Source organism: Phragmites australis, chromosome 14 (assembly GCF_958298935.1).
Source record: "Phragmites australis chromosome 14, lpPhrAust1.1, whole genome shotgun sequence".
Lineage (NCBI taxonomy): Eukaryota > Viridiplantae > Streptophyta > Magnoliopsida > Poales > Poaceae > Phragmites > Phragmites australis.
In genome coordinates this window covers 24065376-24087430 of record NC_084934.1, presented here as the reverse complement: position 1 = coordinate 24087430, position 22055 = coordinate 24065376, and the positions used below count along the sequence as shown (strand labels likewise).

At 41.8% G+C, this 22055-nt stretch overlaps 1 protein-coding gene across 1 annotated transcript; it reads left to right on the top strand.

Annotated features, from left to right (window-relative positions):
- The first annotated feature begins 8880 nt into the window (after positions 1-8880).
- LOC133890041 (uncharacterized) lies at positions 8881-9639 on the top strand. The gene has a single exon (XM_062330483.1). The coding sequence runs from the start codon at positions 9052-9054 to the stop codon at positions 9379-9381; it is 330 nt and encodes a 109-aa protein (XP_062186467.1). The 5' UTR covers positions 8881-9051; the 3' UTR covers positions 9382-9639.
- Positions 9640-22055: the final 12416 nt, after the last annotated feature.

Below are 22055 nucleotides of genomic sequence, written 5' to 3'. Positions count from 1 at the left end.
GACTGAGGAGGGCGCCAGGGCGGCCGTCTGTTCGTCGGGTTGCTGCTAGTTGCTGGCGCGGCCAGGCAGGGGGAATCAAAGGACGGGGGCCGCGACAAGGCGACCGGTTGTCTCCATCTCCATCCCGGACAGGGGCGGGCTGAAAAGGGGAGGTGTTTTAAAGAAATTGCAGGGGTGAGACCGTGCGACCGACGGCAGGGTGCGTGCGTGTGGTGCGAGGCCGGCGTGGCGCGGACGGGGGTCGATTGATTGGTAAAGCTTGTGATCATTCGATGGGGGGCGACGGCGAGCGAGACAGGGCGCGAGGCGGAAGGCCGGACAAAAGCTTCCCTCGGATACCAGTGGCTCGGCGGGACGTTTGACGTTTCTGGCTAGGCTCGCAGCCCCGCCTGCCGATCATGGACGGGATTGACGCTGGACGGCCGACGGCGTTGGGGGTGGCACTGCTGATATCGTGCAAGGGTTGATCTGCGGACTGCAGTGCCACTGCAAACTGGATTTTGTTTGGTTTTCACCCGAGCTGGTCTCCCGATGAGTCGCTGACGCCAATCCCCGCTGGTGAGAAGGAAATTCTTACAGACTCTCTTTTATAAAAAGATTTTTTTCTTGTACATATCATGTATCTTTTTTTTCTCTCTCAGTTTCACGTGTCAGCCGATCAGAAAAGGATGATATAGATCAGAGTCTCGTAGAGATCTTTTGGTGAGAAATCTTATAAGATTCCTTCCCGCTTGGTGGATGGTGCGGTGGTGCCCACGTGTCAATATGCTGGGGCGCTGGGCGACCAAGGTAGTGTCGACGCTGTCGGCTAGATGGTTTCTTTTTTACAAGGAACTAGTTAATGCCCGTGCGTTGCAACGGGACAACAACCAAGCATGGAGGGGTGATTTAGTCAAATGTCATGCGTTGCAACGGGAGAAAAAAAAACATGGTTTCTTCGTAAAGGAATTGGGCATGTACACATACATCCTTCTATTATTTATTGAACTGAGTAACTTAGCATACCCATATGTGGAAAAGAAGTGCAAATATGTTAGCCGCAAACGACTGGCTCTAGAGTTGCACTATCAACTCAAGTATACGCCTCCCACTTTCAGAAACTCTAACAAAATGATTAGCAAGAATCTCGTAGAAGCACAGCCAACCATCTTCTCGTTCATCTACTGGAGCAATGTCATCGTCGTTCTTGCTCATAATCGCATCTGTTCAGATTATAATGCAATTATTTCTCATAAGATTGAATAAGCTGCACAGAAGTTGTGCTCTAAGATCTAAAACAACAAATTCAACAGTGAATGTGGCCCGAGTGATCTTAAAGAATTTATCATAAGAGGAAGTAGCAACCTAAAAGAAAGGAATTATACAGTAACAAAACATTGTAGCTTATTGATCCAATAAAATCCCAAATGCAACAAATGTGTTACTTTTTCCCAAATGAAAGATCCATTAAATTTCTTCCAAATGTTCTGCTCATCCAATTCGACAATCATATTTATTTACTGATTAACATGTTCGTAGAAACCATGGTGCACACCGTCTGAGTTCAATCCTAGTAATTAGCATCACCTAAACATAGATAATGATACAGGGTGTCACTTTCTGAAGGAGGAGGAAATAGTGCATGCTGTACCAATATAAGAACATCAGAGAAGTGCAAAGGACTTACTAAAAAAGCTACATTTTATCATGCAATGAATCAATAATCTAGTGTGGTTATCTCAGTATAACAATATGGAAATCAGGAATTCACAATGAACTGGTACCATAACTTCTTGATAAATCAATTTGAAAATCAAAATGCAAGGGACTACAACTCAAGAAAGATCCAAAGAGGTAGTTCAAGCACCATCAACAAGCTGTTGCCTTTCATAATATTTTGGCAAAATGAAATCTAATACGGAACAGGAACAAGATAACCTATTTTGCCTGAATGAAATATATGAGACGCATAGAAAGATCATAGATAATTGACATTAGGTCAAAACATCTGTTCTATTAGTCCCTCTTAACTCTCATGTGACCATACTTGCAAGCACATAGAACTTGTGCTCTAGCTAAAAATTTAACTTACTTTGGTGCACTGCATGGCAAAGTTCCATCAAGTAGCTAGCCCAAATGCACTTGCATGCGGCCTTACAAATCCAATTTGAATGTTTGGATCCGAGTCGCCATAGATCCGGTCGCCGTGGTAGGGCAACTCGCCGTAGTGGAGGAGCACACAAATTAGATGGAAGGATAACCTTGAAATCACCAATCACAAAGTTAAAAAAAAAATCAACAAATTGATATTATGTAAATTTATGTCCACATAATAGAAGGAAAGAGTGAAGAATTTCACGTGCACTAATGAAGCCATGTAAGGAAAGAGCACTAATCAAGCCGTGTAATGAACCGTGAAATCACCAATCACCTAGGATCGTGGCCATATTTTTTTCGGGGGATTATAACAAAAAAGAGCACTAATCAAGCCATGGAAGGCTCGATCAACAACAACAATAATCCTCGATACTTCCAGGATGACATGAAGCATATGCAAAAGCTATGAACTTCGCAGTCAGGAATTACCTTGAAGATGCCAAAAAACAATGCAATGTCTGGATTATGAGCCTCAACAGGAAATCTTGTAAGCATCCAATTTTAAGAATAAAAAATGTTCCTGATAAAAGCAAAAATGTACACTACATGAGATTCTAGACCTGGTATAGACCACTCAGTACGCTTGTGTCTAGTTTTTGGGATAGCATAGAAGACCTCTGTTCAATTAATTCAAAGCTAGCTAAAGCGAGATGTGGTAAATTTGCACTCAAACTATACGAATAGAGACCAACATAGTCACTAAGCCCAACTGATGCTGCCAAGCTAATTTTGCATTTGGTTGATACATTTCATTTCCCTGCAACAGCCTTGCTCCATCTCTAAGTTAATTTTTGCAGGATAAGTCAATCCTAATGAAGCTAAGCACATAAGGACATGAAAAAAATTACAACAAATTCACATCTTTCATCAGTTAACTGAAGGACTATCTAAACACGAGTGAACCCACCTGGCTGGGATCCGAGCACGGAGGAACATAAGCAAAAATGTGTTATATTAGCTAGAACGATTGTTTAAGAAAAGTGTTAGTTAAAAGACCACGAATCTCCACTGATTATGGTACATTTGTTACATTTCACAACAACTACCAAGGCTGCAATTGATATCAAGGAAGCTAGGTAAGACCAGAATGACCTCATGAATTAATGATGTTTGGATGGATGGGAAATAAGTATAAATCGGTAAACAAATAGAAAACATGAATATCCAACATGCAGTTCAGAACGTTAGAGAGGGACAGAGAGCACGACAACAATTTTGGTGGTGGGTTGAACAGACTGCAGCACAGGGGGGGATCAATGCAATCCTGCAACAGAACAAGAGGAAATGGATAATAACTGACCACCAAAACACACAGGATTACATATCGGGGGTGGTTGGGTGAAGGGTTTGGGGCAAACCTGATCTTGATTTCTTCTTAAGGAGGCGGCCGGCCAACGATGGACAAAGCAGTCGCATGGTTGCTCAATGTGTCAGTGTCCAACGGAGCACCCCCGGACGGGCACTCCTCTCTGAGTCGTCATCTGATGGGTGCTCACTGAGTGTTTGAGAGGCAGCAATCCAATGAGAGGGCAAAGCGATTTACCTGAATACAGATGAAATGAATACGATCGAAACGAAGATGGAATGAATCCAAGGAACCATAGAAACCCATGTCATGTCATATGAAGATGGCGGTAGTTCAGGTCCCTGGAGCTGCTTCCTTATTCTAGCCTCCAGTTCCTTCCTATGCTGCATTTGATTATGTTATTTAACTGAACCCCACAGCAAGTTGCACCAATATGATAATAAAAAATGAGGCTCATACTATGTTTTGCGAGCTTGCATTTTCTGCTACCAACCTCTTCTCAGCATATGCTATTTGAAATAAAGAAACGGGTGTCAGGCATCAATCATGACATCACCTGTGGAAAATTACTCGGCATACACAAATCAAGTAAAAACTTGCATTCTACAAGTACGTGCCAGAGAGTGTGCAAGGGGGAAAATCCTCCTTTGAATAAAATGCAGTCGTGAAGGGAGACAGAAACTACGTCAAATTTCTCCCTTTTTTTCCTACTGATGTTACACAGTAGTATCGCCATTTCTCCACTCAGCAGGATGCCATTTGCATTGTGTTTATACACTGACAGCGAACAGAACCAAGAAGAAGACGCCGGCGTACCTCTATTGAACCCAAGACGAGACGCTCTGCTCGATCACGACGGAATCACCCCGCGAGGTGAGCAGCAGCTGGTAGGGGCGGTCTTAACATGGGGCATCAGGTTCAGTTAAACCCCCTGATGAAAAACTTTGGGTACCAATTCCTGTGGTGTCAGCTGAGATTGATTTTGCACTCCGAAGAAGAAGAACCTAACCGAACCATGGATGAATGGATCGCAGGATTGCATTAGTAAGGTACCACGCGCAATCTCAGGGAGAACCGGAGAAAAAGGTTCCCGCAGAACAAAAACGAACTTTTAGAACAATCTATCATAGCAAGCTAGGGTTTTACTTACCAGCAAAAGATGAAATCACCACTCGAGGAGAGAAGGATTCAGTGGGAGGAGGCCTGGCTTGCTGCGTCCGGTCGCCGGCGGTGAGGCACAACAAACATATTGAGAGGAAGGATGGAACAAGTCAGGGACTGTGTCAGGAAGAATTTGAGGAGAAATCAGCGAAGAAATAGGGAAAAAAGAAGAATGTGCGAGTGCTTGAAATCTTGGGGGAGAAATCAGAGAAGCGATCTGCAATAGGGAAAGATGAAGGGATCTGGTGTTGGGTCGCCCTCGCCAGGGAAGGACTCACGTGGATGGGCCAGTGACAAGAGGCGCGTCGTCGTCCACCGGATTGGACGGTAGGGTCGTGCCCGCCGGTGCACGAGGAAGGGCCAGCTATGGGAGGCGCGTCGTCGTCCGCTGGATTGTGCGCATCACCGCTGGACTACTAGCGGATTTGCGCTGCCGGCATGCTCGGTGCGGGATCTAGGGTTTGGGGCGTCATCGCGGAAGGTCGACGGCTCCCATTCCTCGTCGCCGGTGGAGGTTTGGCTCCGCTCGTCACCTCCTCGGTGGGGGCCTAACCCGCTGTGGGCGGCAAGGGTTGGGTTCGGGGGACGCTTGATCCGGTGGCGCGGCAGGCAGGGGCGGCGAATCAGCGGTGATAGCGCGAGAGCGAGGAAGAGGCGAGGCGGAGAAGGAGAACGTGGCTGCGGCGGGCAGGCGGGGGGGGGGGGGGGGCAGAGGATTCGCAGGAGGCAGAGGAATATTCGGCGGACGGAACACGCCTTACTTCTTTTTTAAGTAGGAGAGATTTTCAGGGACTTCATAGCCGTTGGATGGCACTCCGTGGTGCTCTTCTTAGATGAATTATATCGTGACGATTAACGGGCGGTTTTAGGATGATGCTACTACTGTCATGACAACAATGCAAGTTTCATTTTTTCGATCAACCCAACATCCACTTTTTTAACTAAAATTATATTTTCACCTGTTTGGTATTTCTTTTTTTCTCTTAAGATTAAAAGCCAAATGAACTAGAGTTATGACCCAAGCTACCGATTGGTTGACTCACTTGCATCTGACTTTTTTTTTATTTTAACCTTTTTAAAATTAATATTTTAATAATAGCCCATCAAAAATTAAATTTTCAGAAACTAGCCCTTTTTTGTCACGCCAAAGTGTCTGACGTGACTCTCCAACTTAGTCACGCCATATTCATTGGCGTGACCAAAGTGGCCATGTTGGCGAAAACTCCGGCGCTTTTACATGTGGGTTCGACGTGGCAGCCTGAGTCACGTCAAATTGGTTAGAGTGACTATGGCAAACAGTATTTTCGCGAATAAACAGTGTTTTCTGCGGTTTTAATTGTTCTCTTTCCGCTTTCTCTATTTGAGCAGTGGGGTTGCCGTACTCTAAAATTCATGAAATTTTTTCTGTATGTCCTATAATTTACAATGAATCCTTTTTAAAAGGATTCACCTCAATACCCCATCTAGATTTTAAAATAAAAAACTCCAAATATGGTTACTTTTAGAAATTCTAGTATTTTTTAAGGCCTCAAATAAATTCCCAAAAATCTGAGAAAATTCACTAATATTCCTATCATGTGGCTTAATAATTTCTAAAATTATTTCCTACTCTAGGTTACTTTGGTGAAAAAGTGAGTTCCTTTGCAATGCTCCATTTATATGCATTTTTATCATTTCATACTATTTAGCCTCGTAAACGCCCTCTAAATAATTAGCAATTATGTTCGATTTTTCTCAAAATTTTGCCAGCGCTTAATGCAACATATACAGGTCCTATTTGCAAACATGCACATCCAATAGAGTCGTAGAATTTGAATTATTCAATTTCGAATGTTGGTATATGTTACAATTTGTTCTATAATAATAATACTTAGGTGACTTGTGGAGCCAAAAAGAATTGTCATTTGCGGTCTAAACCATACCAAATTTATTGTATGGATAGTTCAGAATATGTTTTAGCCGAAACACACACATGATTTTTAGGAAGACTAATAAACTTTAAATTGTGCATGTTCAAACATAGCTAAGTGCTATAGCTATCCATAGCCTTTGAGACTACAGGATGAATTAAGCATTTTGAAACGTACATTTAAATTAGGAAATAATTTTTAATTTTGTTGAAAGTAGGCAATTGATAACATTAATGTTCTTAGATTTAAGCCATGAGATATGTTCATCAAGAATCTATACACAATTTAGGTTACATTGAATGAAACAGTGGTAACCATTATTCATGAGTAGTTTAACTGTGGATTGGAATGAGCCATCCGATGGTGATTACACGACAGAGCTTTTAGCATGAAATGACAACACATCTGTCGTGACAAGATTATCCGAATATATTCTGGATGACAAACCAGAAAAGGTCCATAGACTTGATTTTGTACTATTGGATCAAGAGGTATCCACAAATATTAGGTATTTTAGAAAAAATAAAAGAGTATACATCATTTACAATAATTTTCTATGCAAATATATAGGGAAATGCAATGGAAGCTCAAGTGCCACAACGCCATGTAGATCAATTCAAGCCACACCTTAGAGAAGGAGTTGTATATTTCATAAAGTTTTTCCAAGTGTTCCCAGCTAAGAATAATTATCGAGCAGTTAACCACATATACATGATAAAATTCACAGGTCACACTGAGGTAATTGAATTCCCTGGTGCTTCTCCAACGTTCCCCAAGTATGCATATACTCTAGTATCCTTTGATACATTAAGGACCAGAATTGATTACACTAGAAACATGTCAGGTAACTATATATTCATTTATATATTACATCTACCATTCCTAATATACATTTTATCTATTGTAATAACATCATATAACTTTAATAAAATAACATATAATCTAACATTATACAGACACAATAGGACAAGGGGTCTCTATTAAACCTGCTACAACAACTTATGTCAAAGGTATTAAGAAGACAATACGACACCTCTACATTTCGGATGGCAGGTATAACTACATAAAATAACTTATTGTAATTTATATACCAATCTTTACTCTTTTTCATTTATTCTTTCTCTTTAGTCTACTTATTTAAAGTTTATTAGTCTTCCTAAAAATCATGTGTGTGATTCGGCTAAAACATATTCTGCACTATTCATACAATAAATTTGGTATGGTTTAGACCACAAATGGCAATTCTTTTGGCTCCACAAGTCACCTAAGTATTATTGTTATAGAACAAATTGTAACATATACCAACATTCGAAATTGAATAATTCAAATTCTACGACTCTATTGGATGTGCATGTTTGCAAATATTGTACATATTGCATTAAGCGCTAGCAAAATTTTGAGGAAAATCGAACATAATTGCTAATTATTTAGAGGGCGTTTACAAGACTAAATAGTATCAAATGATAAAAATGCATATAAATGGAGCATTGCAAAGGAACTCACTTTTTCACCAAGTAATCTAGGGTTGGAAATAATTTTAGAAATTATTACGCCACATGATAGGAATATTAGTGAATTTTCTCAAATTTTTGGGAACTTATTTGAGGCCTTAAAAATACTAGAATTTCTAAAAGTAAATATTTTTGGACTTTTTATTTTAAAACCTAGATCGGGTATTGAGTGAATCCTTTTAAAATGGATTCATCATGAATTATAGGATATACAGAAAAAGTTTTATGAATTTTAGAGTACGACAACTCCACTGTTTAAATAGAGAAAGCGAAAAGAGAATAATTAAAACCGCAGAAAACACTGTTCACCCGCGAAAATACTGTTCACCATAGTCAAGCAAATAAATTTGGCGTGACTCAGGCTGCCACGTCGAACTCATGTGTAAAGGCGCTGGAGTTTCTGTTAACGTGGTCAATTTAGTCACGCCAATGAATATGACGTGACTAAATTGAGGAGTCACGTCAGATACATTGGCGTGATAAAATCGGCTAGTTTCTGAAAATTTAAGTGTCGACAGGTTATTATTAAAATATTAATTTTAAAAAGATTAAAATAAAAAAAGTCATTGCATCTCTATAGCCAAGCTACTGATTGGTTGACGAGATACACCGAGAAAAGTCGTCGTTTCCATTTCGTGTCCTGATCTCTGAAAAAAGCGTGAAACAGTAACAAGGGGAACAGTCCCTTTGACCTAACTGTACGACATGATTTTGTTGCTGATACGCGTGACTCATTAAAAATTAGCACACGTATCACCAGGCACATCATAAAACAGTTACGTCATAGATCTTGTTAAGATGCCACTAGCACAAAATCGCTTGGATATTGGAAGCTCTGTTGGCCCAGCCCCAATCGGCATTTGGAAGAAACTCGTATACCAGGGACTCATGGGCCGATCTATCATCCAATCGGGCCAAACTTTGTAGGCCGGTCAGAATCAGCCTAACGGTGATCGTTAGCTAAGCCTCGAGGGGAGACGAGATCACGCCGGGACGGACAAGCGCCGATCTCCCACCACCAAACTCCATGAGCGGCGGCGGCGGCGGCGGGCGGCGAGAGCGGGAGGCCGGCTCGGAAACCTCGACGGCGCTGTCCGTCCCGGGGCCCTGCGTCTCGACGCAGCGGGCGCTCGCTGAGTGCCACCGCAGCGCCGCCCGCGGGCCGATGCAGCCGGAGGTGCTGTGCCGGCACCTCAACCGGGCGCTGGCGGAGTGTGTGTTGACCGCCTGCTGCCCCGGAGAGATCGAGACCGTGCGCACCCTCTGCGGCAGCGCTGGCACCGCGCTGAAGCGGTCGCAGTGCCAGCGCGCGCGCATCGACCTCTCCCTCTGCCTCGAGGCGCATCAGGAGCCATAATCTACCTCGGCAGTGAGCAATTTCTTCCGGTATACGGTTTGCCTTGACTAATATACCTCGATGAGTCTGCAAAATGTGATAGGGTTTCGAACACCTCCATTCTGTACTACTAGATTAGGAAATAGTGTTGAAGGCATAGAGTACTACATATCAAGATAAGAGAAGGAGCAGGAAGGAACTCTGAAGAAAAAAAAAGTGTTTTCCCATCGACATAATTTCAATACCAAATTCATGTTTATGATTGTGAGTTTCTATTTATATTCTCGTAAAAAATTATGGGCTGCTAGTTGCTAGCTCTGCAACATCGATACAGCAGATGCGTGTATCCGTATCGGACCGATACGATACGATACGAGGATACACCGTTTTTTTCAAAACCCCAATACGCGAATTTAGGACTATTTAAAAAAACAGTAATAAGTTACTCCCACGTCCTATTTAAGTTATATTAACATACTAAAAGTCTCAAATTTAAGATATCTATTGTCACCTTCGGACACAACCCAACTCCATGTCCCTACTTCTTCAGCAAGTGAACTTCCACTCTAGTGTAGTTATTAAATTTAATATATGGACAATAATTACATTTCCATTTAGTATTGCCAACACCTGATTTAGGTCTCTTTATAGTTGTGACATAATCCCACAGTGAAACCCTATTGTTGGTGGAGGTTACATCAACACCACTACTTGAAGTTGTCATTGCCATCTTCTTGTCGCTGGTGGTGCCACCGCTACTGGTGTTAGGGTGAGCACGACTGCACGATGCATCATCACCACTCAGAAGAACCAGAGGGAAAGATGGAAGAAAGAAGAGCAGGTGTGGCCGTGTTGCCCTACGGGAGGAAAAATGGGAGGAAAGGAACTCACCGATTGACGAGGCTCGCTGGCGACTCGCTGCCACTAGGTGGTGTATGGCATCGCCGCTGTGGGTGTGGCAGCGAGAGGGAGGCGTGCGGGTTTGCAAGAGTTGTAGCTCCGAATCGATTATGGTAGAGAGATGAGGGTTATGCGCTCTTATTGGGCCGAACTGAGCTAGGCTGTATCCAAAAAGTATCCCATAAATATCCAAATTTTCAATCTTTATTTTTAGATGGATACTCGGCGGATAAATATTGGCCATGTATTCAATGTGTATCCGTATCGGATACATTATCTGGTATGAGACCATTTGCAAGTATAGGTGTTTCATAGGTCGTTAGCTATGGGTTTAAACAGTCTATAGCAACTTCAAGCAAAGTCTGCCCAATGCCTTAGCCCATAGTAAATACTACCTATGTTTGTATATGGATACTTGCGTTTGATATTGTGTGGGGGTTCATTGTGTGGGTTGATGTTCCAAACCTTATATCTAAACTTCTAGTTCCCTAGAACACTGCTTCAAATGTAGTGCGGGTTAGGTAGACATTCCAACTATTGAGGCAGTGAAAAGGGGATGCTTGCATTTGCTACTCTGGAAGAGCTGGAAGGACAACTCTGAAACAGGAAAAAGGGAATATTGCATTTGCGTTAGCTGCGCATATACCAATCTGCATCCGTCATGGGTTCATTACTGTTACCTGTAATAAGTTGATGAGTCCAATATAAGCATTAGTTATGCCCAGTGTCTCTACCTGTTATGGTTATGGCCTATCAATTGTAATGGAAAATTGATCTTAGTGTCACATCAAGGCTCAAAATCACTGTGAACTCGAGATCAGCAAGTGGCGAGGTGGAAGCTGCCCTCGGCAAATAGAAGCAATAGGCACAGTAGTAAAATAAACCAGTGCTTCCTATAGCTATGCATGGACATCAGTTGATGCCAGTCACACTGTAACCTGAGCTTTATTTATTCTGCAGAAGTTAGATTCTAGATGAAGATTTGTACGCATTTCTGATATATTTCTTGATCTTGATGTCGTTGGTGTGTATGAATGTATTTAAAACCAATTTTTTTGTTATGTCTTATTGTCGAGGGTTTTTATCTGACAATATGTCCATAAGAATAACAGAATTATATTCTTGATTTAAGAATTGAACAGGAGATGAGACATACGCAATGTATACAGGTTCGGACCCCAATTAGAACAATACACTATGTCCTGTGTGGTCGATGACATATCTATATTTACTTGAGTACAAGCAATGTGTCTAGATCTATTATAAGGAGTAGATGAGATCTATACTAGACTAATGAGAAAGTAGCCCAGTATCTCTTGTGATCTCAGTACTTGCGTCGAGTTGTAGATGAGTTGTCCTCTGGGAAAAGAGTCTCCCTCGAGAGCCTGGGTCCTCGTCATGTATCACCTCCTATCTTGTCGTAGTCGATAAGGAATTCTTCATCTTATTCACCAAGAAAGATCAGATAAATTCGATTGGGATAATAGTTGTTCTCGAGTTGGGTAACCAATCGAGAGCTTCATAATATACGCCTATTAGATCTCCGAAAGTATTAGGTATCGCAGATCTAATTTCATAATATCTGGAGTTGTTAAGCATGCACATGATATAATTTTTTTATATGGTATACTCTTTATGCGTATATACCTCATAGTTAGATATTCGACAGTAGCCCCCAAACCCTGCTCGGGAGGAAGGGTTTCTGCAATTTCCCACTCGAGTACCCCTAAGTCTAAATATGGTCGAGTAAGGTGGTTCAGACTTGCAGTCGAAAGAATCGAGTAAGAATGGATCCTATTTTGAGTATAGTGTGGAAATACAATTGGGTCGAGTGCCCTACTATTGACCGCACTCGAAGCTCAAGAAATGACTAAAAGCTCGATTAGTTGACACCCGATTCTGAGTAGAGTTTAAAAAAACCTTTCAAAATTTGAACCGATAGGTATAGGCGCATTTAATGCCTTGCAGAAGTTGGACGGGTGTGCTGAGATTTGCATGATATCACCAATCCGCCTTTCACGCGGATCGAGGCGTCACAGAGACAGGAGTGGTTACCAAAAGATAATAAGTTTTAGGCTATTTACCCATACTAGCCGGAACTGTAGCGGTCATTCCTTGCTCTCATCGCCAGCCTTTTCGCACAAGCCTCCATCTTTCTCTGCCCATATATTCATCGTCGCTGGGAAATCATGTATTTCGGTTCTCCTTCAAAGACCTCCGCTCCCTCCTCGCCAGAGGAGGAGTCCGACGCGAAGTCCGCTGATGCCTCGCCCAAGCAGCTTGATGAGACAGAGCTCCTAACTGAGACATGGTCAGCCTCCTTGATGCAAGAATCAAGGCTGAAGGAGTAGTGCCCCTTCGCGATCTAGTTGAATGAAGGCCTGCATCCGGTGAGGAGTTCCTAACCTGCAAACATGATCATGAATTCATGGTTTTTTTAATCATTTTTCCGTTGTGGGTTCAACATCCCTCCTTCCAAGTTCTTCTTGAATGTACTCGATTGGTATCAAATCGATCTTCACCACCTAAACTCGAACTCCATCACCATGCTTAGTATTTTTGTTCATCTCTGCGAAGCCTTCCTCGGCATTGAGCTAAGTTTGAATTTGTTCTAGTACTTTTACCAAATGAAAAGGTTTAAGGAGAATAAAAGTGTCGGGGGATGTGGTTTTCAACTGAGAAACGGAATGAAGAATTCCTACATCCCAGTTCCCCTGATTTCCTCCTGGCCGAGAGATTGGAAAAAACTTTGGTTTTATGTCTCCAATCCTAATCTGGTCGCGTTCCCCTTAGTCTATAGAGGTCTTCTTCCCCCATCAAGTCCCATCTTGGATGAAGAAACACCGCGAGACCAGCCACACCTCCTACTATGCCAATCGAATCGACATGCTCAAGTAATCCAGTCTAACTGGATGGAATGTGGCTAAGGATTTTATCAGTCGGAGGTTGAGCCCCTTGAAGGTGCAGGAACATTAGACCTGGGAGGACAGTGGAGTCAAAGATGGCTCTAGGGATGACACCAAATGTAAGAATTAATTAGCACTTTACTGCATTTGTTATTGTAGTCGAGTTCTTTCGAATGATTTTTCTCATTTCCATCTTAGCTCTATCTCCGCAAGAAGTTACTGTTTGTCTAAACAAACTCTTATCTGACGAAGCGCCTGAGTGTTACATTCTGCCCTACTCCCTTGAGAATCCTCGACCGGAGGTGGGAACTCCTTAAGTAGGAAGATTCTTTCGTGGGCGGGGTAGTTGCAGTTTGACCTACAGGGTTGTACTCAGGGTCAACCTCCCGAGCTGCCTACCTGTGACCCTTCTACTCAAGAGCGTCCGCATTTGTGGCTCCTCGAACTAGCACCTTGCTGGCTGAGGGCCTAGAGGCACTAGGATTGTTTGCTCGAGTAACTTGTATTTGAGCCGCATCGAGTAGGGTCCTGACCTGATTAACTAAATGGGTTAAAGGATTCGTCGAATCCAACTTCGGAAGGGATCTAAGGATCAGATGAGCTCCCTGGACATTAGCATCTAGAGTGCTAAAAATACCACTGTCGAGGCTCAGTTGTGGTCGAGCCGGTGAAGCCTCGTGATGGCTGCCCTAAGGGAGTTCGTCCCTTGATCTTGGGACCGGTGCTGATGGAGGCGTACCTGGAAGCCGCCGTTGAAGACCAGGAGGCGTTGGTCCTCCTATGGGTCGTTGATGATCGATGGTATTAGGAGCCTTAGAGCTCATGTTGTAGATGTCCCCGACAATATATCTCTAGTATTGCTGGCCGTTGCTGCTGGATCCTCGAGGATTTTCATGCCGTTATTCATCATGGTGTTTGGATCTACCACCATCGGATCGGTAGGTGAGACCTCAGTTCCTCCAGCCATAAATATGAATCGATCTGTTCGGCTACTATGGCTATCGACGGAGCAGTTGTCACCATTCATGTCATTATTGGTGTCCATGAACTGCAGAACATTGGGCTCCTTGAGATCCAATTCAAGGTGTCCCACCTCGCGGTATGCGTCCAATGGTCTGGACTCGAGAATACCGGTGTGGATCAGTCCACCCTGATTGTCCCAACGAAAAACCATAGTTCCAAACGTGATCTCCGATCCGGCCGGAGGAGATTCGAAAGCGATCACCGGCGACTCAAAGCGGTCGTAGAAGCCGGTGTCGGAGAATCTGGTACAAATGTGCACTTAAGACATAGTTGATCCTGAAAAGCAGAAGATCCCTACCTGATGCGCCAACTGCCGAGGTTTTTACCCTAACAATATGTCTGTAAAAAGAACGGGATGTCTTCATGATTCAGGAATCGAACAGGATTGTCCGTATGAATTAACAACACTCAATAATACCTAACAATTAAACATGACGCTCATGATGCATAATTATGCATAATACATGATTATGAAATGGGATGTGACAACAAGCAAGATGTTTAGATTTTTTACAAGGAGTAGATGAGATCTAAACTAGACTAATGAGGAAGTCGCCGAGTATCTCCTGTGACCCTAGTGCTTGTGTCGAGTTGCAGATGAGTTGTCCTCCTCTGGAAAAGAGAGTCTCCCTCGGGAGTCTAGGTCCCAGTCTTATATATATGGGTCTTGTACCACCTCTTATCTCGCCGTAGTTGATAAGGAATTATTCATCTTGTTCATCAAGAAATATCAGATAAATTCGGTTGGAATACTAGTTGTTTTCGAGTTGGGTAACCAATCGAGACATTTCTAGTATATACCAACTAGATCTCCGAGAGTATCAGGTATCGCAGGTTCGGTTTTGTAATATCCGGAGTTGTTAAGTATACACATAATATACATTATCAGTATATGATATACTCTTTATGTGTATATACCACGTAGTTAGATTTCGACACTTATCTTGATGTACACCTATTTGTGTAAGCCAATTCGATTATTGTTATCTCTCAAGCTACCAGTTGCGCACGCTATTTTGCTCGAGATGTCTAAGCATAGTGCTTGAGGCCTTCGGTTGTGATGAGTATTTTGATTTCACATGTGAGTTTGCACTTTGTTCAGGTACTTTACCAGACTGGCAGTGGCCGAAATTTAGTTCTGTTACCCGTTATTCAAATGCTTGCAATGATACACATTGGCTGAGGAAGTGAGGAGTACAAGTGTCTGTTTAATCATGCCTTAAACACTATATATCAAATGTTTTCATCTGGAGGGTCTAATTGGATCTTGGCTATTGGAGATTAATTCTATTTTAACCTGGGCCGATAATTAGCCTGAGACTTTTCGGAGCCGGGCCATCTTGAGCCGAATGTCATTCAGCATACGGTGCAAACGGGTGAATTTAACAGGTTCTCACCTTTAAAAAAATTAGTACAATTAATTAAACATAAAGAGGGTTAATAGGTATCTTAGATTTATGAATTTGCATCTTAGTTCAACACGGATATCGAATGGACGTATGGAAGTCTCAACCCAATCCATTCCCATCTCTGGGAGAACCCAGTCCTCATGGACTGTTCTGCTCGTGGCGTATCTCAAAGGTAAAACTATCTTTAAGAGATTCTCGTCAGGATCAAAATTCCTTTACGAAGGGATTTTTTTCCTTCAGTGTTTCAACAATTTTTCTTTATGATTCCTGTTATGAATGGATTTTTAAAATCATTTTTTTTTACGGGATTCTCTCTCATTTCCTTTCACGAATTTCTTTGAAAGGAAGCTGTTGAAAATAAGAGAAAATAAATAAAATGGAAACAAGGATTCGAATTGAAAAGGGAATTGAATGAAAAGAATATAAATGAAGAGAATATAGTTAAAAATGATCTAAACAGGTGGGTGTAAACATCGTTGAGACCAACTAGCCCCGCCTTGCTAAGGCTGGTCCTGCAGGTCACCATGTGGTCTAGACTCCGACTATGATTGCATCGTCACCTCCCTCACCTAGATTTGCATTGTCGTGTTGTCCACTGTGACTGGGAAGGACACCAGAGTCACGACGCGCGATGCACGGGTTTCCTTCCGCCGCACGGCCGCTGCTGCTATCCCACACTCCGCCTCCTCTTTCTCTGTTCCTCAGGGGACGATGGCGTGCTGCGGCACTCTAAAGCAGGCGCGCTCAGGCCGTGCGGCCCCTTCCACTGCTGCGACCGCCACAACAGGCCGCGCCGTTCTTCGCTGCGGCGCTCCTCCTTGCTGCTGCGCCTCCTGGCCTCCCTTCTGCTGCTCCACCAGGTCTCTCCAATTCTTTTGTTAAAAGGAAAACAGTGGGGAGGCCCCACTGCGGTAATTATATTAAAAATATAAGGAAAATAAAGATATGAACTGTACAAAGAAAGAAAAGGAAGCAGAGAGGCTATAATAAAGCGAAGAAGACCAAGACAAAAGCAAATCTCTGAGGGACCTATTCATTATATGTGTATGAATCTGTGACACTTCTTTTCCAAGGAGGGAAAAAGAACTAGCTCAATTGAAAATCTTTGCATTTCGTTGTTTCCAGATTTTCCCAGCAGTGATAGAGAAGGCTACAATGAGGAAAGTATGCTGGAAATTTTTCCTAGCTTCTTGAATCATGTCAAAGAAATTTGTCGAAAGATTCCATATAATTCCTATCCCAATTCAGCATCTTATGCTAAAAGGGCACTGAAAGAAGAGGGGATAAGTGGTCTCTTCTGTTTGGAGATTGCAGAGTACACAAGTGTAATCATTGCCCTTAATTCTTAGTCTTTTCCTTTTTAGCAAGTTTTTGGAATTGAGACGATACTTGAAGAGAGCCAGATGAAAACCTTGATCTTCTTGGATACTTTAGCTTTCCATGTCCATGTAAAAGGCACGGGGGCTTCCAAGTCTTTAAAAATTAGCCTATAAAATTTACTAGAAGGAATACTGCTGTGTTCCCCAGGCGTATATCCAGTTATCATTTTGATTTCCCCCGTGCTGAATTGAAATGATTTTCTCTTGTAAAGTGTGAAATTCCTCCATAGCTTGGTTTGTAGGGGGGGGGGGGGTGAAAGTGAGACTGGCCAGCAGGAGTTGCCAAGAACTGAGCAATGGAAACGTTCTTATTTTTAGCACAAGTATAGAGCCTTGGAAGGTCTCACTTTAGGTAATTGCCATTCCATACATGCGCCATAATAGGATAGAACCTTCTCTCGGGACCTGAAGCAATTCCCCTGAAATGATCACAGAAGCTCATAATATCACGCCACCAGAAAGATTCCTTAGACTCAACAAGGTGCAGGATTTTGCCATCAACATAATGAGTGTTCCAAATCAAATGCACCCATGAAATATCCATCTTGTTATAAAATTTATGAAGGTGTTTCACCAAAAGAGCTTCATTCTGAATCTGTAAGTTGATAATTCCCAAACCACCTTTGTCCTTAACGAGCCTGTGATCACTCAATCAGAGCTTTTCCTTTGGAGTTTCCATTTGATCCTCTCCGCAAGCAATACTTCCTAGCTCTGTTCATGCTTTCAAGGATATTTTTTTTGGGACTTTCAAACTACACATGATGTAAGTTGGTAAAGAAGAAAGGGCAGAGTTAACAAGGGTCAGACGACCAGCCATCCCCAAAAGCAAGGAGGTCACAGACAACCTTCTCTCACTTATTCAGTAACAAACCATAATCTTCCACCTTTGGTCTAGCAGTCCCTAGTGGCATCCAGATAAGTAAAATGCATGGTCTCAATTTTACAACTGAAGATTCCAGCAAGCTGTGTAGCCTTTTCAGTTGACACATTAACAGGGACCAAACAGGACTTTGCAAAGTTCACTTTCCAGCCAGTTGATTGTGAAAATTTTTGTAACAGTCCTTTCAAGCAGTACAATTCTCTCTCAGAAGCTTTCATTATGAGGATAATATCATCTGCGTATTGTACTATCAGAAAACCAACAGTGTGAGGAAGATCAAGTACAAAGAGGAGAGGGGAAAGAGGGTCGTCTTGCCTCACACCTCTTCTGCATCTAAAGGTCTTCCTTGGGACCCATTCAAGAGAACTGCCAAAAAAAAAAAAAAAACTGTTTCTAGAATTGACTTGATTCAGCCCCTCCATTTATCATTGAAATCCAGCTTGCTCAAATTTGTAAAATCACCTTGCTTGCAGTGAGATGCGCAAATGAAACCTTGTTGGTTTTTGCTGCATCGCAGATTTGCAAATTGCAATGCATCATTGTTGCTGTTACAAATGGTTTCCTGGAAATTCAACATAGTGGCCTACCGTTTCTATGGCGTCGAGATGTGGCGACCATTGTTATTGTTCGTTAGCGGACAATGATTGTTGTACCGTAAAAGTCTTTCACGGTACTCCCTCTGTTTAAGAATATAAGACGTATTTTGTTGAATTTTGTTCGGTCTGACCGTCACCATGCCTTCGGTCTGACCGCTAGGGTCCTAAAGTCTTTGCACAATCGTGGTCTGACCGCCACTTGCACGTCGGTCTAACCGCCAGCCATTCAAGACTATGTGTACCTAATCATTGTCTGAAGTTTTAAACTTCGGAACCCTAATCATTTAGTGGTCTTTTGAAAATATTTTCAAAACATGATGCTCTAGTATTATCCAAGCATGCATCATTTATACAATTTTCCATCATTCATTTGTTTATGCAATGCATTCTTGATTCGTTTAGAGAGCGTTGCGATGACAGTCCAAGTGAGTGAAGGCGACACCAATCTACCTGAGTTCTGTGAGTATTGCGCTGGGAGTATTAGTCAAACACCAGAGCAGCAAGGCAAACATCTAAGCATATTACACCTTGTTTGAATTGAATAGATTCTAAATTGATAAGTTGTTGTTTATATACATTGTATGGTTAACAAGTCAATATCGGGTTTATGAGAAAAATCTACGATTCGCCATTGAATAACTACTGATTCTACAATCCGCCATCGAATAAATTCGGTTTACTTCTATACCATCGAATAAATGTTTCAGTTCCTTATATGCCATCCGCTTCCGATACTGCCCTCCGCTATACTGTTCATGAACAGTACCCGAGAATAAAAAAAATCACAAAAAAATATGTCAATTTTTGTGCACGCTCTATAATTAATAATCAACCCATTTTAACTGTATTCACCTAAAAATATTGTGTAAAATTCAAACTAAAATTTCTCAAAATGAGCTACTTTTGTAATACTGTGCATTACAAAGAACTAATTTTTTCACCATGGGAGATAATTTTAGAAATTATTACATCACATTAGAGGAATATTAGTAAATTTTCTCAGATTTTTTGTAAATTTTTATGAGGCTTAAAAATTGCAAGAAGTTATAAAAGTAGTACATTTTGAAGAATTTTAGTTTGAATTCTATACAGTATTTTTAGGTGAATATAGTTAAAACGGGTTGATTATGAATTATAGAGCGTGCACAAAAATCGACATATTTTTTGTGACTTTTTTTATTCACGGGTACTGTTCATACTGTTCATAAACAGTGCAGCGGAGGGTAGTATCGGAAGCCGATGGCATATAAGTAACTGAAACATTTATTCGATGGTATAGAAGTAAACATAATTTATTCGATGGTGGATTGTAGAATCAGTAGTTATTCGATGGCAAATCGTAGATTTTCTCCGAATTTATATGGGTAGAACCTATATTAATTTATATTACCTTTATCTTAAGTTATTGATTATCCATATCCTTATAGTCTTGATCACATGGTTAATGTCTAACTTACAAATTATTCGAAATGCTTAGCAATGCATGGTCATTGGTAGAAGACAAGCAATGACTCAATCATTGTTCGTGAGCTTAGGACTTATTTATTATTCACAAATACAATTATAATAATGTAGGATCTATGAGATATGAGATATGAGACGAGACGAGGGCGGTGCTAGGTGTAGGTCGGGAGTGGAACCCGGATGCCATAGACCGCTTGTATCGTTTAAGCACTGTTCATTAGTGCCGTTAGCTTAGCACTTTTCGTACAATCATATATTCAGATAATGGACAAATGAGCCGAGTATCATACACCGTGATGATGCTTGCCATGCGTCCCTATGATACGTAAGAAAAATAAAGGAGAAGTAAGGTGGCGGGGAGCCGGATGTGTCCGGAACACACTCGCGGTAAACCTGGTGCCATAGGGGGTATGTGCAAGTTGGTAGTTTCGGGTATGAGAAAGGTTGTCTCGAGGGCTAAGATGATGGATCCGGGTCGTGTGGGTAAAGTTGTACCCCCTGCAGGGTATAAAAACAATTCAAATTACAGCGCTCTCGGTCATGAGCATACTTCTATCTATCCTCATCAGTCGTAGAGTTTTCGAATTTGGAGATATGACATAGTATGTTAGGTTCAGTTGTTGATGATTATTGATTATATGAGATGTTTTCTTTTACATTTATGTGCAGTTTGATATTGTAGGATAGATGTTCTCTGAGTCAAATATAGATGCTCACATATAGGTGTTAGGTTATTTACGCTTTATAAATTTACTTAATCTTGCTGGCTACTCTCTACTAATGACTTAAATACATAATCTTTATAGTCGGGTTATTATATGTACCCATTATGGATTAAGTTTTACGAGTATCTTCGTACTCCCGCTTCTCTTTTAGGAACCGTCAGCAAGTAAGAGCTTGTGTTTGGCTACTTCACGTCCATCAATGTAGGTAGTGGGAATGAGTAGTACAAACTACTCGTGTGGTGTACTTTTAGGTGAAGCATAAGGGTATACGACTTTATCTACCTTTTAGTGTTAACATGTGTTATCATCAGTTATGTAGTTTCTCTAATCTTTTGTTGTAAATTGTATGAATGGTTGAATGTTTAAGATAATATAATTTAATTACTCGCTCTTTCTTAATTTTTTTTATGTTATACGTTGAAAAAGTATGTGTTTCGATCTTGACATAAAACACGTGTCAGGACTATTGGAATTGAATTCTGGTTAATGGTTATAGCTGCGATTATATTATAAATTATTTCTAATGATTAATTAGAATATAACTTAGATGGTTACTCACACTGAACGGCGGTTTCACCTTTCCCCCCTTGGGCAGCATTTGCCCAACCAGTTTCAGAAGGTGCGTCGCTGTTCTAGAAGGCATGCATCGGCTGTCATGACATGGGAGGAAACATCCTACGGCCAGTGAGTTGCTGAAATACTTATGCGGAGCATAAATAATCCTTCAGTTTCATCGTTTCTTCTCAACTTGCTGCTTGACCATGACCAGGGAGCCACTCTTTTTTCTGAAGGATCTCGAGAGGTATACCCATGTAACAAGTCATATGCAGAAGGCATGAGAAGACAATGTCTATAGCCATCGGATGAAGAGAAGAAGACAATGTTTATAGTGATCCGAGCTTATAAGGTTGTAACCTAACTTAACCTAACCATGTTCTGGTCTCTGTTTCCTGGACTTCTGAACTCTAACCTAATTCTTGGCCCTAAAGCCCTCGTTCTATCCCCAGCTTCCAGCCTAACAAATGCTAGGTACCACGGTCACCTCAGATTAGACCCTGAGACGTGCTGAGGCTCATTTCCTTCGCTGGTTGATCCACGTCGCCATTTGCCGCCGGCAAGGCACGCTGGAGCCATCGTCTTCCTCTCGTGCGCTCACAGCCAGGGGAAGGGAGGATATTTCGCGTAGCTTGCAACTTGCCACGTCAGAGCAGCACACGAGTAAGAACCTCTATCTTTTGTAGCTTGCAGCTTGCCACGTCAGAGCAGCACCAAGAGTAAGAACCTCTATCTTTCTTGTGACAAAAATATTAGGATGGTGAAGACAATAACATTTGAAGAGTGATAATTGTCAAAGTTAACAAAGAAGAAAATTCTACGAGATCTAGTCTTATAGAAAGACTCTCTCTCGTATAT

Excerpts from the sequence above, each read along its gene's own strand:
- LOC133890041 (XM_062330483.1), top strand. The coding sequence starts at position 9,052 with ATGAGCGGCGGCGGCGGCGGCGGGCGGCGAGAGCGGGAGGCCGGCTCG.